Source organism: Daktulosphaira vitifoliae, unplaced genomic scaffold (assembly GCF_025091365.1).
Source record: "Daktulosphaira vitifoliae isolate Bord-2020 unplaced genomic scaffold, ASM2509136v1 Scaffold_3, whole genome shotgun sequence".
NCBI classification, from domain to species: Eukaryota; Metazoa; Arthropoda; class Insecta; order Hemiptera; family Phylloxeridae; genus Daktulosphaira; species Daktulosphaira vitifoliae.
Window position 1 is genome coordinate 41698162 of NW_026099574.1, and position 18270 is coordinate 41716431.

Here is an 18270-nt window from a genome sequence, read left to right on the forward strand (position 1 = left end):
TGTATCATTGAATGTTGCAATAATGACACTCTTAGAATTATACTAAACCCATCTAAACAGCCATACTAGACACTTGTGACAGGTTGTGGAGTTTTTTTATAAATTGTCATTATTTTTGTAGCAATTCTAAATACCATAACACAATCATTAGTGGTAATAATCAGACATTTACCTCACTTGACTTTCTATTAAATCAAATTTATAAAATTAATTAGTAATACAAACAGATGTCTAAAAAATACTTTTATATAACAAAAGCATAAGTTTTTTTTAATATTTAGGGGGCTAATGGACATATTTTTTCATATAAATATTTTTTCCTAGTTGAAATAAATAGAAATAGGTAAATTTATTTGGAAAGTTATTTATTATTTAAAATATAAAAATCTTTAGTATAAGATTTCAGATGGCTTATAAAAATCAGTATAATTCATATTTCGAGAAAAGTAGTTTATGTAGAGAAAAAAATTGTTCAAATGAGGATAACTTAGATGAGATAATGGTAGCATAAAACCAATTATATATTATTATTCTAGAGGGAATACTGAACATTTAAACATAACAATTTTTTTTAACCATTTTTAATAATAAATTTTTTTATTTGAAAAAAAAGCTAATTGTCTCATTGTAGACCACTGCTGATTTACATGGCCTATATGAGTACAATCCTATTAATAATAACATTCACCTATAATTACAACTCAACTTACATTATTTCTTCTGTATACGACAGTCCCCGTTGAAACTAAAATTAAGTTAACAGAAAAAATAGAATAGGCTACTATTATAAGTTATAAAAAAATTTAGAAGTATAAAAAAAATATTTATTTCAATTATCTTACAAATAGTATAATTTTAGTAATTTTTCTTAAATATTAATAGTAGATATTGTAATTCATTATGACTACTGTCATGAAATAATGTTTAGGAAACTTCATCAATCCTGAAAAAAATCCATACATTTTTCATAAAAATACTAAAACTATGTTAGATATTTATTTATTTCCCTAGAATAATACATATTCCTCACCGTTGGAAACTGTACTTTTGACATGTTGTTTCTCCTTTCGACAGTCAATGTTATTTTATCCCCCGCTGTTGCTATTAATGGGACAGTTAGGCAACAATCTGAATCATCCGTCCTAGTGTTGTTTACCTAAAGAAATAATAACCAAGAGACTCAAATCTTCAAATGGTTTAAATTAAATTTTATAGAGTTTTTTTTAATTATCCCGAGTACATCAATAATAAATAAATATTTGTGTTTGTTTTACTTAACACTAAAAATTTATATTAATTAGAAATTTAGTGATGAGGAATCACTCCTTTCTTAAAACTATAAATATTCCTGAACACTGAATATACCAATAACATCTCACCGAGTTAGGTATTTCGTAAGTAGGCTCAAAAATTTTTTAACATGCTTTAAGTCCCAAGCCTTTATAATAACAGTTGGACCCAATTGCATTAACTAACCCGGACTCAGTTTGTATATAATTCGGGATTTAATTGAAATACACAGATAAATTAAGCCGCGTATAAACATATTTTTTTACTAACCTGTATTATGCGATCATATCGTTTCAACATGCCGCTCATATCGGCTGGACCTCCCTTACGAATGTTATTTACAAACACCCCTCTTTCATACAAACCATCAGAAATACTAAATCCAAAATCTTCATATATACCATCTTTAAACAATGTAACCTGCAATACAAACATTCTTCATATGTTTTAAAAAATTAATACTTAAATGAACTATATGTAAATGTAAAAAATATTCGTTTAAGAACCAGCTTCTTTTTCTCTTTCGCCTTTACCCCAATTACTGGTGATCGACCACCTTTATTCTAAACCTCCACGTGACACTATCTAAACACACACCAGCATTCCTCATTAACTTCCAATTGCATTCAACCTCCTCTTTTTTCGTCTTCCTCTTCTTCCTTCAACGTTTATTTCTACAACTTATTTCTTATAGCTTCCGATTACTTTCTTCTTATAAAGTTACTAAACCACCAAGACTTATTTCTTCATCTAATCCATGATCAATGACACCTATGCTTACTCTTACCTACTTATTCCTTCTCTCGCCAATCCTAGCATTTTAATTTCTATTTTTTCGCCAACTGCCCAACACTTTGACAATATAAAGTTGGTCTCCTTACTACTGTTTTATGGAACTGATTGTTTAGCCTCATCGGGATTCAATTATCGCACAAAACACCAGACGTTCCAACACACTTGATCCACCCGGACTTAATCCTTTGTCCCACATCCTCCTCGATACCACCGTTCTTTTGTACAAATCATCCTAAATATATAAAACGCTCCCCTGTAGTCTTCTCGCTTATTGCCATTGCACTCATGTTCTCTTTCGACAAACTCATACGCTATACAGTGTCATCAGAATTTAATAAACTTGTAGATTTTTCGACAAAATAATATTACCAGTCTTTTTTTGGTTTCTTTTAAATACCTTTTCTTTCAATTTCAATTTCTTTTCAATTTATCAATCATGATGTATTTTAAATATTCATATCTTATCCCTCGTAACTCATAAGATATTTAACTTTTACCAACATACATAATTTATTTATTTATTACATAATGACCTAATTAAGAATATGACTAAAAACTAATACTTTTGGACTAGTATTTCAGAAGTTATTAACAAGTGCCTTTTTTCATATACTCTATTAGTTAATATATAATATTTGTGGGGACTATGTAATAATTATTATTAACGATTTGAGATAAAAATTTTAATTAGACAATATTTTTTTAGAATACCACAAATGTGATCAACAATTTTTATGAATCTTTTTCCAATTTTTTTGTATAAATTTAAATAAATGTTTTTTAAACTGGTTTAAACATATTGGATACTCAATAAATCAATAAATGCAATGTTTGTACTTATGAACGCTGCATATTATATTCTTACAGTTCTTTAATTTTAATACACCCTTATAATTTAAATTCTTGATTTTTACTTTTGATACACTTGTATATTTAAATTACATTTTTTATTTTTGCTACTCGTATAATGGAAGTATTCATAAATTATATTGTACCGGTATCCATTATAATAATATCGATTTGATCTCTAAATTGGAGCTGAGGAAAAAATATTGGTTTATTAAAATAATTTGTTTCGTAAATGTAGTCACTCACTTAAAATACTTATAATTTTTAATTTCAATAATCCAGTCAACCATTTTTTTCTGAGTTATTAGATGTTAAAAGTATAAATATTTGTAATATTCATAATAAAAGTATAATGTTTGCTATATGTTTTACTTTTGTATATATATATATATTAATGTAACTAAAAATATATTGTATCACAAGGGATCGGCCCGTTTAAATAAATAAATAAATGAATAAAATCTATGGCTCTTAGATTGAAGACTCAACATTTCACTTATTTTTACATCTATATATTTTACACACATTTTTATTTTATCTTATATAAAATAAACGTGCAATTAATTGTTATATTTAAAAATATACAACTTACCATGGTAATAGCTACTTACTTGGAACAAATCATAGTCTAAAAGTCCATCTCTATCCTGGTTTTCAGCAATCCTAAATATGCTATCAACATCATAGTCCGTGTGCTCTCTTATGTAATACGGCCTAAGAGTACCCCCAAAGTAATCGCTGTCGAACTCCGGTACTTTTCTTTGAGCACTTCTAGATCTATGCCTCAAAACTATTCTCTCTGGTGTGGGCTCATGTAAGTTAGGCGCAGACTGAGTAGTGTCCGATTCGATGGCCGAGTCGGTTGACAGTAAACCGATACTCGTATATAAAGGCCGTTGAGGACGAGATACGGTAATCACGACTCTGTCGTCGGTATTTTGCAATTGTGAGATTGCGGTTGAAAGTGGCGCTTGTGACAAATCTGTGCCGTTTATGGCCAATAATCGGTCTCCCACGTGAATGGCCCCAGTGCGAGCCACCAAACCACCTAAAAATTAATAAAACAACACATTGAACCAATCTATTTCTTTTTTGTTAGTAGATTATAAATTATTTAACATATCGATAGTGTTATATTCCCTACAGGATCATCTTTAAAAAAAATTCTAAGTCTAAGGGAGCCCCTTGCCCGGGCTTGGATATTTGTTTATATTGTTAGTAAAAATTATATATATATATATCATTTTTATACCTAATAAAAATAATTATTTTGTATTTAAGTTTTTTTGTGGTGTATTAATAATAAATTACTACAATTTAAAGGTATTGTTAATAGAGTTACTCCGCTATTTTTATTTATAATAAATATTTAACACATACCAGGTGAAAGTTCTTGTATTGAAATAGGTAAACGAGAATCTTCAGACCCAGTTATAGTAATACCCAAAGGTTCTCCTTTCTTGTATAATTCAACTGTGTATTGGACTAAATCATCATCGTCCTCGTAGTCGTCTACTAGTTGATTAAAAATAGATAATACCTTAAAAACGAATAATTATCTTAAATTTCTATGGTAATATTTTACCTAAATCAACAGACGAAGTCTGTACATGCAGTGTAACTACGTCACCTGCTTCCTGGAGTATTTCTGTAGCCTCTTGTCGGCTACAATTATGTAAAGACTTATTGTCTACAGCCAACAAAGTGTCACCAGTCTTCAAAGTACCCGAACGGTGTGCTATGGATCCAGGAACAATTTCAGAAATAGATACATGTCCGTTACCGTCGTCTATTAAAATGACAATTTAATTAATAACTATTTTAGCGCTTTTCTCCGAATTCGCTAGAACTTGAAAATAAATAAATAATCAAAGCGTAACACTATCATCAGTACCATAGCAAGGGATCGAATTAAATCGTGTACATATTGTTGAAATATAAAGTTATAAGTTACATTTATGAAAATAATAAATTGTTAGATTTAAATAAACACATGTTTATATGAAAAATATTCTAAGCAAACTTAATTAATGCCTTCCAAAAAGTATAAAACGCCTCACGACATTTTAATACTGATTCAAAAATAAATAATAAATGTACAAGGTGATTGATTTATTGTTATCCACTAGATTTCTTCTAAGATAATAATAATTTTTCTTGTTTTTGTTGTTTATTTCTCGATTTATAAGTGGTTAAAAAATCTGTTTAGATCTATTTTATATCTCTCTCTCATAAGAGTTGTCAAATTATAAACACTCCGGGATATCTTTCATATTGACAATTTTTCCAAATTTTTTACGTAATTAACCACAATTTTTCACAAAACATATTTTAGTCACTTTAATTTTTGACATTCCTTAAACGTATTCCACCAAATACCTGAACAATAAACTAACCTGTAATGGTGATTCCTAAGTTCCTATTGTCACTCTTAATCAGTTTTATGGTAAATTCGCCAGATGTGGGCACGACAAAGTCAATAATGTCAAACTCTATTTTGACACAAGCGTTTTTTACTTCGGGTCCCAAAAATTCGTGTAGAGGTTGTTGAGATAATGCTACAAAACTGGCACTCTTGCAACCGTTCACTGATAAAATTCGATCACCCACTTGCAGACATCCGGTGCTGTGGCAAAAGCAAAATGCATTTTACATAACATGATTTCTATAAACTATTACGTATTTTTATGAAACCAAAATAAAAAAATAAACAATATATACCGATCAGCAGGTCCTCCGGGTTCGATAGAGCACACAACGAGTACAGAATTGTTCGAACGTACCTCCACACCGAATCTACAGTTTTCGTCTGCCACTAGAGTTAATATCGTGTGGTCTGTTCGCACCACATTATCTAAAAAAAAAGTGAACATCACAAATTATGTAATGGATTATTGGTATCGGTTGTCACTGTGCTCTGTAGGTGTAATTGTATGAGCCTTACGTGAATCTGTAGGTTCCCATACCGACGGGTCTTCATACATGGAACACATATTGTACGGACGCAAGTCATACGATGAACAGTCTAACAAGATCAACAAATGGAAACGTCAACTTTGATCACATTTATTTATAATCACGAGATTACTCACAGTCAGCATGAATCATTTCTGAATTGAATACTGGTATTATTTCCAACCTAAGCATTGCACGTGCTCCACCACACGCTCTCAAAAGCTTATAAACATCACTGGCTGCCATTCTAGTACCCGCTACCCTAATATCATTGACAGCAACAATTTGATCACCAGCAAATATAGCACCGCTTCTGTAATTATCGAATACTATGGTATCTTATTAAAATAAATAAATTGTATACAAATATTATTAACACGATGAGATTTAATTTTCCAATTAAAAAGAAAACAATCCATTTTGTTTCCTAAATTCATCAATGATTAATTATTATTGTTCATACTTTGCAGTTCGTCGCATGCACCCCGACATTTATTAGGTCAATGATCATATACGAAAGTATACAGGAACATAATTAAGGATAGATGATGGACATATATTCCTTCTGAGCAAAAATTATAACACGTTTGAGGTACAACTTTTGTAATCAGGAGAGGGGTATTTTCTTGAATGTGCCCCCATAAAAAAGTCTTGATTATATAAATGTATATAATATCATTTACCAATTTTATATTACACATTCTATTCTCTGTATCATATCATACAATATACTGAGTGTTCAAAAAGTAAGGAAACAGATCAATTGTTACGAACAATGAGAACAATAGAAACCCGTTTCCTAACTCTTAGGAAGTAAAGAAACGGGTTTCTATACATGATTTATATCGAAAATCAACGATTAAAAAATAATATCAAACAATTTCTTTATTTTCAGGAAAAAAAATTAAATTATTATTTTACATTTAAGCTAATTTGTACACCATTTTCACATTAAAAAATCGGTAACACAGTGAGGTCGTAACATAGTTGGGACAAGTATAGATGATATCTGACAGTGATTATAATCACTATCATAAGAAACGCTTCGATGCAAATCTGTAGATAGTGTTTAATTTTAAAAATATGGTAGATTATTCCAAAAGCAAAAATAACTCTTATTTATTGTTCTACTTAGACTGCCATTTGCACATAGAAAATAGGTCGTCCGTACAATTTTTTTTTCGAACTTCTAGTACATAAAATAAGCTTTATTTTAACATATATTTAAAAGACGTAGTATTTCCGGAACATTTTCAAAATTTAAGTTGATAAAGTTCTACTTTTTATATTATGTTTCAAGTATTGAACACCCCCTGTGTTCAATACTTCAATACCCTGTGTTCAAGAGGAAATTCACCAATCTAAAAAAAAAGTATTTCGGATGAAAGGGGTATATACAATATATTTAGAAACAAAAATTTTGTGTTGAACTATATATTTTTCAAAAAGTTATGCAATTTAAAGTTGAAAATTTAAAATCGAAAATTTTAACACAACAATAGAAGTTTTTTTAACTATGGCAGTCGTTTGCACATAGAAGATAAGTTGTCGGGACAATTTGTTTTAATTTAAAAGACATGTCATAAGCTTTAATTTGACATATGTTTAAAGGACGCAGTATTTCCGGATCATTTTCACAAGTTAAGTTGAAAAAGTTGCTATTTTGAATTCCTTCTTGTGAGCAGGTAAAGGGTCAGATTTTCAAAAATGTTATATCAAATAAAAGGAAATTACTTAAGGTTTCAATCAAAAAAAAAAAATTATTATAATTTGTTCATTTTTCAAAAAGTTATAGCAGATTTAAGAAAAAAAAATATGAAAAAAGTCAAAATTTATAGATTTTAAAAATCGTAATTTTTTTAGGGATTTCAACCATTTACGGGGAACGATGGGAAATTTTTCAATTTTTGAGGGTAATGTCTTCAATTAGATACGATTTGTAATCTTTTGAGAAAAATCGGTACAGTGAGAGCTGAAAAAAAGTAGTGACAGACACAAAGAATAAAAATAAACACATCATTATATATGCATTACATGCACAAATAAATAATTTCTCAGCTTCGTATCGAAGCTAAAAAAATTATAAATAGGTTAAAAAAGACCAATATAATTCTCGAACTTCGATATGTAAGCAAAAACTAATATTTCCGAATCATTAACATATGATTGTGGAAACATTTTCAAATAATTTATTTAAATATATCTACCAGGGTATCATCAGTTTTAATTAAATATTTACACCTATCAGTAATAGTTTATCCATACATACAAAACAATAGTAATATAGCTTGAAAAATAGATTGTAATAGAAAATATAAAATAAAATAAATAATGCATAGGTAAAAATACTCAATTTTAATTTTTTATTGCGTTATACGATAATGTTATTTATTTTCATTTTTATTTCATATACATATATGTACTGGGTCTCTATGAGAGAATTCGTGTTGGGGCTCAGTAATTCAATTTAAATTAATTATAATAATAAATACTATTTTACAAAAATATTATTAAGTAAATAAGTTGTTCTACATAGAATAATGATTTTAATTAAAATATGATATATATTTATTATTCTTATATTATTAATTAACTCGTCAAGAGATTATAGTAACCATTGCAGTATACAGAGTGATTGATTATGGATAAACACTCATTTTCTCAGAAAATGTTTAATATTTTGTATTTTTGTAAAGGAAAATATTGTTTGATTATAAAAATTCTTAAATAATTTGTAAACAATTTTTGTTCGTCCCCTCAGGATAAAAAATCTAAACCTAAATATTTATTAATGAGAACCCTTTTTTTAGTTTAATGACATGATTCATTTCTTATGCTTTATAATGATTTCAACTTGGTTTTTTCAAATGGGAACACATATTTTGAATTTAATAAAATGTTTGACTTTTTATTTCAATAATAAATAACATTTGAATTTTTAACATAACTATATTCGTTTATATATATATATATATATAACATATTTTATGTAAAAAGTATTTTAAATACAGATAGCTAAATGCTTTTTGATGACGTTACTATTCACAGATATATAGTGCAATTAGTTACATGTATTTGTATTCAATTATGTATTATACATGTGTAATAACTTAAAGATTTGAAACTTAAAAGTTTTATACCTACACCCAGAGAAAAACCTCGATCTATATAATAAATTCATTGTTCAATTTGATAAATATATCATTACTATTGAATCTATGATATATTTATCAATATGATAATTTTTTTTCTTGTCTTGAACAATAATTATTTTGTTCGTATTAATAAAACATTATCATAAACCCTTGATAAAATTTCTCTATCAAAATTGATTGAGGTTTTTCTTTGGGCGTAATAAACAAAGTATGTTCAAAATTCAAATGCCATTATCCATTTAAATAAAACCTCAATACATAAGAGATGAACTTAAAAAATATTATGAGACTAATTATTCAAGAATAATATTTTACTAAATGTAATTGATTAGAATTCTAAAAATTTGATTTGGCCCATTTGTAGTTTAGAAATTACGTTATCATACGAACTACCTCATCTTATTATATCATAAAATAGTAGACATTCTAATAATATAAAATAAATTTAATATAATAGTCTTTGTTCTAAAATTTTATATCAATTTCTTAATAAATATCATTTTCAAAATTATATATTATTCAAGTAAAAATCAGAAAAATGATATAATAATATACGCAATAAAAATATGATATATTAAACAGTCTAGATAAATAAATAAATATATATTTGAAACATTACTGAACAATTTTAAAATAATTTATGTGATCTATCTATCAGGGTCTCATAATTTTTTATTTTAATTTCATGTAAATAAAAAAAATATATTTCTTAAAAACATTTGTAAAAAAACGGTAGCACAGTGGGGTCGCGGCATAGTAGAGACATTGCATAGTAGGGTCCAGTATAGATTTAATCTGACAGTGATTAAAATCACTATCATAAGAAACGCTTCGATGCAAATCTGTAGATAGTGTTTAATTTTAAAAAATTGATGGATAATTGCAAAAGCAACATCAACTTCTATTAAAATAAAATACAAAACCCATAATTATCATACAAAAATAGTATATTTTTCAATATGGTAGCCATTTGCGTATAGAAGATAGATCGTCGGNATATATTTGAAACATTACTGAACAATTTTAAAATAATTTATGTGATCTATCTATCAGGGTCTCATAATTTTTTATTTTAATTTCATGTAAATAAAAAAAATATATTTCTTAAAAACATTTGTAAATAAATTGTACGAAAACATCTACCAGGGCCTCATCAGTTTTCATTCAAAAGTTATACATTTCTAATGCACAAAATTGCATTGAATATATACTTCTAAAATATTTATGTAACGTCATGGAAACATTTCAATATATTTCTTCTATGTGTTCCGATCAATAATCTAATCACAATCCCTTGACAATAACTCAAAAATAATGTTCCATAGCAATTTATTTTTTGAGTCATTCAAAATTTAGGCTATAAATACTAAAGAAAAAATAGATTTTCATAGTAAGCTTGTAGTTTTTAACCTCAGTGCTCATAGCTTAATAGATATTACTTATATTCTAAGCAGGCACTAGAACACTTCGTACTCTTTTTATTGTAGTACATAATATATTCCCTATATTTTAACTTTTAAGGTTTTTGTCCCTTCCCTAAACAATTCCCGTAACAAAATTATTTGACAACATCTGCTTTGTAGCATTTTCACTCTAAATTACATAATGCGTCCAATTATTTTTAAATACATAATATATCTATCATAAATAATAATTATAAAATTGAAAATTGAAAAATTTACAAAAATCACAAATAAAAACGAAAAAGTTTTACATTTGTAAGCTCATACATAAACAATTATTTAATGTATAAGCCAAACTAAAAATCATATGAATATTTTAGAGATATAATATTGTAAATACGTTTTAAAACTATTGACTTGGATAGATTGACCAGGATTTCATCAGTAGTTGCTTTTCGCATTACTTCATGACTATTCCAAATGGTATCATAATTTTATGATACCATTTGGAATATTTAAAAGGTACTATTTCTTGAACGTGTATAAAACATTATACAAACATTTATAAATCACTTTTTATAAATACATTTACCAAGGTTCTATCAGCAATTTATATCAATTAACCATAAAGTTCTCAAGTATGCATCAAAGCTAATATAGCAATACACATACATAATTATAAATTAATTTTTTTTAAATAATTTGTCTGAAAGATAAATTTATACATCACAATAAAGGTGTCATATACCAATTATTTCAGGTACTCGCTAATCTATTTGAAAAAAAAAAACTATACACATGCTTCAAGTTAAAATTTAAAAAAATTATAATTTAATAGATTGAATTTTAAGCATACTTTTATTAAACCGTGGTAGATGTCATATTAAAAATAATTAACGTATGTATCTGAGACGATTTAAAAATTTTACAAAGTATTCATAGTACAATGGCATTAGAAAAACAAACTGAAATAGTACATATACATATGTATATATATATGCTTAAAACAGTGCCCGGCGCTAGATTTTGCAGAGCCTCTGGCCAGAAAGAGGAGCTTGAAATAAAATAGATTTCTCCAATGAAATTCTTTACATGGTGAAGATACTACTACTTTTTACGTTTGGAGGGAATAAACATTTTTTTTTTATGCATGTCCCCCCCAAAGAAACAAAACCCTAAATACTCCACTGATATGTACGGAACCGAAGCACATACCCCACTTGTCACAGCACTGGTCTACAGTAAAACACACAGGTACTTAGGAACTTGTAACTCTATAAAACATCAAAATATGCATGCACATATGCTTTAAAAACAACAAAATATGCTATAAAAAATGTATATGTATATATTTAAAATGAATAATTATTGTTTAAAATATTGTTCAAACAAAAATAAAATTTTATATTAAATAGTTATTAATCATCATAAATAAATAAAATATGGCATAAGTATTAATTTCATTAATATTGATATTAAATTTTTTTTAACAATACAGTGGATTATTTATAAAGTATTCTAGTTCTCTTTTAAAAATGTTTAATAAGTCACATTAATATTAATTTTTAGTGCCCTGTTTTCATTGTCAGTCATTTTTTTTTTGAAAATTAGGTGAAGTCCTTATTTAAAAAACAAATTAATCAGACGAAAACAAGTCCATGAATTCGTTCACGTAACTTTTCAATGGGCTGCTTGTCTTTTGCGGCATTTTTCACTAATCGAAAAACGAGCAGTAAGAAGTTGTGGATTTATTAACATGATAATTCAAGAGACTATAATGTAGGCCCTAAATACATTCAAAAGAAATATAATAAAACGTTACCAAAGAATTAATCGTGAAGTAAACCTCAGATAATATTCATTACATATTGATACATGTGTAGCTGTGAAATCAAATGATACAGATAATATTATTTTGACAAATTATTTATTTGGTAAATAAAAAATCTATTTTATTAAAAAAAAAAATACACTAAAATATTATAATTGTTAAGTATACATTTTACATTAAATAATTGCGAAATATGCAAAAAAATTAAAATAAAAGTTAGAACTTTGTTTATACATTACATTAAATAGAGCTGTAATTTACTGTGCTACTTTTTATTACTTTATTAAAAAAATATATGCTTTTATTACAAGTTCCTAAGCTTACTCATTACTATATGTACAAATAGTGTTTTAAACTTGGGTAACTTAAATTCCCAATACCAAAATTAATTTTTTTAGCTCCACTCAAAATGGTGTACCCAATCTTCTTTTTATCTATTTATAAATAAAATGTATGTAGAACATTGTACACATATAGTCTTTTCATACCATTGTAGTATTTTATTTTATTTATTCAAACCAAAAGATATTAATATGTTTAAATTAAAATACATATACTACACCAATGATATTGCCCACTCAAATGATTAAAGTACAAGATTTTAAAAAAAATAAATAAACAGTAATTTTTTATACAAAAATAGAAGTAATTATTTTATTTTTCTTCAAAAATTTAAAAAGGATAGTAAAATTTACTTAAGGGTACTAAGTAGTCAAAGCACCTCTTATTTGTACCTGTGCTCATTACAAGTAAAGAAGAAAAATGTATATTTTTTTAATGGTTTTACTTTAAAATATATTCTTTCTTGTTATTGTCAAATAATGGGTAAAACAAAAATTCAAAATGATGAAAAAGTTTTTTTTTATGGAAACAATGATTATGGTCGTATTTTTACTTAATTTCATTACACCTTTTTAAATGTAGTATACTGCAGTAATGCCGATACAAGTAATAAGCTACTCCATTTAGTAATTGAGCCTTAATCTCAACTAAGAGATTACGCCTATCTTACAAAAAAAAATCTATTCATAAGGAATACAAATTATTTATATTGTTGTTTCAATGAAGAAAAAATAATTAGAAAGTTAAAATTACATTTAATGTATGTGGCCAACAAAATTATTTTAAGCACGTTTTAAATTACACTAAATACTCAAAAGAATTTTGAGACATTTTGACAATTTTTCTAAGTAATCCCAAGGGAAGTAGTGGCTATTCTCTACTTTCATTTTCAAAAAATCCAAATTACTTAGCAGGTACCTAATTACTACTTATGTATTATAACAAAATTAAAGAATATTAAAAATTAATTTATTCATAAATATTTAAGATTTAGTAAAGTAAATACATTTTCTGGTTTTGTTTGTATTAATCTACAGGTGAATCACAATGATATAACAAATCCAATAACTTTTGATCCAATAATCATTTTGCAGTAATTTTTTTAAATAATATTTATATTTATATATTTACTATGTTAAAAATGCAAAACTTGTTGAAAAAAAAAAATACACCATAATTGAATAAAAAATTATAAGATTTTTCATATCTTCGTGACTCACTCTGTAAAAACCAAAAGTATTATAAATAAAAAGCGTGTAATAGAGGTAAAATAAGTAAGTAGATTTTTGTTTGACAAAACAAATTAAAAATATAAAATAAAAATCATTTTAGTTGTACCACTCATAAGCGTCATAGTATTTTTTATTTTTTGTATACAAAAAAATGTATTAATCATATGAAACTGCAAGAATTTTTGCATTCATAGTTTTTCATCTAATAATGTTTCTGTGCTGTGTTAAGTTATATAGGACTGAATAATAATTAATGCTCAGTTTTAAATTTTTTAACCTAGATAATTTAAAACACATGGCTTACCGTTCGGCTATGCTTCCAGGTTTTACATGATCAACAACAACAGCACTATTATGTAAAGTATTCGTTAAACTCAATCCTAATTGATGAGGCCGAGGGCTTTCGACTTCAACCAACATAGGATTTATGGCATCGCCTATTCTTTCTGCAGATGACATCTGATATCGAATGGTTAGGCGACAAGCGCGATCTGATTGTCGGAGTACTGCATCGGCTTCGGCCAGTGTTAAACCGTTAAGGGACATTCCATCAACGGCCAACAAATGGTCACCCACTTTAATAGTCCCTTCCCTAAAAAATATATATAGTATATATATGAACTAATGTCCCATCAGGGTTTGACATCTTAAATAACTTTTGAACCAGCAAAAAATTTTGCGTTAATTTTTTATAATAGACCATGCTTAATTATATCTTATATATTTTTTTCTAAAAACATAAATTAAAAAATTATATTTTTATCTTCACACGGTACCGTGTTTCCCTCAGCCGCACATCACATTATCAACCTAAATTAAAGTGTATCGGAATCTGAATCAGAGGAGAAGGTGGCCTAGTGGTAAGGTTGGTCTCTACGGCGCCTTAAGTCGCGGATTCTAATCTCGTACCGTATCTCCTTTTTTCACAAGATTTCCGGTATACTTTCTATAATCGGCTGTCAATCCCCGGCGGCCGTGTCATTCTTAATATAAGCAAATAACTAAAAATATTTTTAGCTAACTACCTTATTTATTAAATAATGATCTAATTAAGAATATAACTGGTCAATAAATATATTTTAAAGTTTATTTAAGAAGTTATTAACAATTTAAAGTAATGACAGAAAGTGAGGCGCGGGTGCTACTATTTTTATCACTAAACATTCTTCGACATTTCCACTCCTCACCCTTTCTAGATATAAAATAACTTTTGAATTATTGGTCCAAATATTGTTATCGATCAGTCATCTTCCTAATTAATCATTATTTAAATAATAAGCTAGTTAATTATGTATGTTGCCATTAGAAATAATAAATAAGACACTTTTATAAGGGATGAACATAAAAAATGCTTCATGATTGATAAATTGAGAAAAATATCAATTTAAAATAAACAAAAAAAAAATATATATTAAAATTATTTTTATTTCATCGAAAAAACTGCTAGTTCATTAAACTCTGATGACCTGTATGTGTTAGATATTTTATATTGTATGTACACAAATGAAAAATAATTTTTACCTTTGAATATTATTAAAAATATTAAAATAATATTTTAAATCTTTCGTTTTAATATTTGGCAATAATAAAAGTCGCAAATACTCTCATAACATTGAATTCATATTTATTATATACATTATATTTTATGAAACTTAATAAACAAAAATATATTTATATATATATACACACAGCAAAGATATTAAAACTAAAATATGTTACTATGCTGTCACCATGTGTTTGCGGTTTTGGCACACAATAATTTTTCAAATGTAATACTTCCGGTGTACGAAGGTCAATAAAAAAAATTTCAGAAACCCTTTGTGACTTTTATCTTAGGTCATAATAAAAATGATATAATTAATGTTAAGTATTAACACGTTGCAAAGTTGGCTCAATAAAAATAGAAAATTAACTTTTTAAGTGAATTATAAACAATATTCATAGTTTATTTACTCGATATTTACATTTAGATTTTAAATAAAATATTATTTTGAAATAACTATGTAACGTAAAATACAATACGATTGAATAGATTTCAGTTGTAAACATTAATTAAACTCAATTACCTATCAGCTGGACCATCGACACGGACATGTGTTACAATCAAAGGTCGGCACATATTTGGGTCTGAATGAGCACCTCCACGAAGAACAATACCCAAACTACCACCCCCGTCGCGTTCTATGAAAACATCGATTAACTTGTGTTTAACACATTGATCTAAAACAAATACACTGTAAATTATCGGCGGGTACCTCTAATTTTATTTTGTTCGTACTATTATATTTTTCTTTATTATAAACACAATAGTCAGCATAATGACTATTAGAGTCATAAAATTTGGACGTGTCTGAAACCATAAGTCTTCCACGATTATCGTCGTTTTTCTGTGACGAACATACTTTATCTAACAACCCTGCAAATTACACATGTGTCTAAATTAAATTGAATCAAAATGAAATAGTTCAATACACTATAAAATAGCCATAATTTTTAGTTATATTATTTTACTACCGGTAAAATTATTGATAACTATAGACCATAGTATTACCATAAAATCAAAGGAAGTAAGCAATAATAAGAAAAAACTTGATAGTATGATGAATTTTAAAAATTTGGCTCACACAGTTGTTACTTTCTAGTTTGATTATTATTTTAGTACATTTACCTACGTTACGCGTGTTTTAATTATAATTCTTTATCATGCAGCAAGTCCCAAAAAAAATAATTCAAAAATAAATAAATTAATAAAAATATCACATTCCTTCCAAGTTTTAGATAAAATTTTAAAAATAAATTCATGGCAAATATGTATTTAAGTAATTACTTATTTCTAAGTATACACCAGATAATGTACACATCATAATACAACTCAAGTACAAACATGTTTAAGATAAATAAATAAGCGATTTCTTCACGCCTTGCGGTATTCATAATACAAATATTTGACCATTAAACAATTTTTCAAGTAACACTTAAAAATTGGAAGATTAAATGTTGATTTTACTTATATAAAAGTAAGATTAAGTATCATTACAAAAATGTCCAAAAAAATATGATGCAATTTAATTATTGTTATAACCAATACTTAATAGCCATCAAGTTCTATGTAAAACACTTATGCATAATGTTGAAAATAAATACAGTTTTTTTTTTATCTTTTTGTAACAACTCATATTAATTTAAATAAATAATAATTATTTTTTAATAAGTTATAGCTTTTTAGTACAGAATAGTATAGAATTGGTATAATTTACACAGTAAAATAATCTCAAGTTAATGTGGTTACTTACATTTTCCGGTGGATTTTCGATTCTGTCTAGTTAAAGATGAATGGTTTAGGCTACTCGTACTAGCTCCGTTTTTGGATTTAAGTGCAGACAACTTCAGCGAAGAAAACATTTCACCTTCATGACGATGACTTAAAGAAGAGTGATCAATATTTATCAATTACCGAATATATTATATCAGCGATTAGTATTGATGATAATAGAGATGAATACGAAGACGGTGTGACAGCGACGATTGCACTGTGTAGTGTATACCTCTCTGTGATCCAGTTGGCTGAAGTTTAATTTTGGAACGTGCCACAACACCGTCGCTCCTTCTCCTCTTACCATTTACTTCATCTTAGACTGTAAACTAAAAAGACTGTAACGGCAACGAAAAAATATTCATGAGAAAATCTCCTTCTCTTGAAGTGCATTTCGCCGAATTACACTTTCGATCGCCTCCCACAACTCTAACTCGTCAACAAGTACGGCCTTTACGTGTAAAAACAATATTGTACAGAAAAGACAGCAAAAGAAAAACACACATACATAATCTATATTTGTTTTTATACACTTAGAATGTATGGCGACTATTACGTGTTCTGTGTCATTAGAGGGGGTTCGACTGTCTAATTATAGAGCAAAAGGATCAATGTAGACGGGCGGTAACAAGAAAAGTACCCGCCATACAAAATATTACTCCGATCTTAAATTATATTAATTATTGTTGTGTTTAGTGGCGTTTATCTGTTAGGAATTTTATTTAATTCTTTAAAATTAAATTTTAACTTAAAAAAGTTATATAGTTAATAGTTAAAGTTAATCCGTTATTATGTTTTTAAAAAATTTAATTAAAACTTAAGTTCATGACATCTCATTAACAATGAACTAAAAAGAAATTAAGTTAAAATCAAGGTTAAAAATGTTAAAGTAAAATCTAAAGCTAAAATATTTAACTTAACTTCAACTTATTAACTCGTTTACGCCCAGACTTAAATGTTAGTTTTTCTAAAACTTGTAATAATATAATATAATTTATTAAAGATAGTAAAACTGTCTACTAACTAAATACTATTTAGATTCACTCAAAGGTAACATGAATAGTGATTCTATAAACAATTTTCTTAAAAATAAACAGAATTATTA

The 18270-nt window shown here is 27.0% G+C and overlaps 1 protein-coding gene across 2 annotated transcripts; it reads right to left on the reverse strand.

Annotated features, from left to right (window-relative positions):
- Positions 1-810: 810 nt before the first annotated feature.
- On the reverse strand, positions 811-17931 carry LOC126902891 (glutamate receptor-interacting protein 2-like). Of its 2 annotated transcripts, none has more exons than XM_050680576.1 (14): positions 17146-17931; positions 16131-16268; positions 15919-16072; positions 14157-14444; positions 6027-6202; positions 5879-5959; positions 5656-5788; positions 5331-5560; positions 4520-4723; positions 4315-4449; positions 3546-3982; positions 1561-1710; positions 1031-1156; positions 811-943 (listed from the first exon to the last, which is right to left on the reverse strand). In XM_050680576.1, the coding sequence occupies exons 1-14, from the start codon at positions 17252-17254 to the stop codon at positions 938-940; spliced, it is 2367 nt and encodes a 788-aa protein (XP_050536533.1). In that variant the 5' UTR covers positions 17255-17931; the 3' UTR covers positions 811-937. The 2 variants fall into 2 exon arrangements, with proteins under 2 accessions (XP_050536533.1, XP_050536534.1); XM_050680577.1 differs by having other exon boundaries at positions 4315-4446; positions 17146-17616.
- Between the last annotated feature and the right edge of the window lie 339 nt (positions 17932-18270).

What these genes read in the sequence shown, in the direction of transcription:
- LOC126902891 (XM_050680576.1), bottom strand. Translation starts at nt 17,254, where the DNA reads ATGTTTTCTTCGCTGAAGTTGTCTGCACTTAAATCCAAAAACGGAGCT. An exon ending in CCCGGAGGACCTGCTGATCG is followed by an intron (nt 5,561 to 5,655) that starts GTATATATTGTT and finishes CTTTTGCCACAG; the next exon opens with CACCGGATGTCTGCAAGTGG. An exon ending in GATATGATCGCATAATACAG is followed by an intron (nt 1,157 to 1,560) that starts GTTAGTAAAAAA and finishes TTATTTCTTTAG; the next exon opens with GTAAACAACACTAGGACGGA.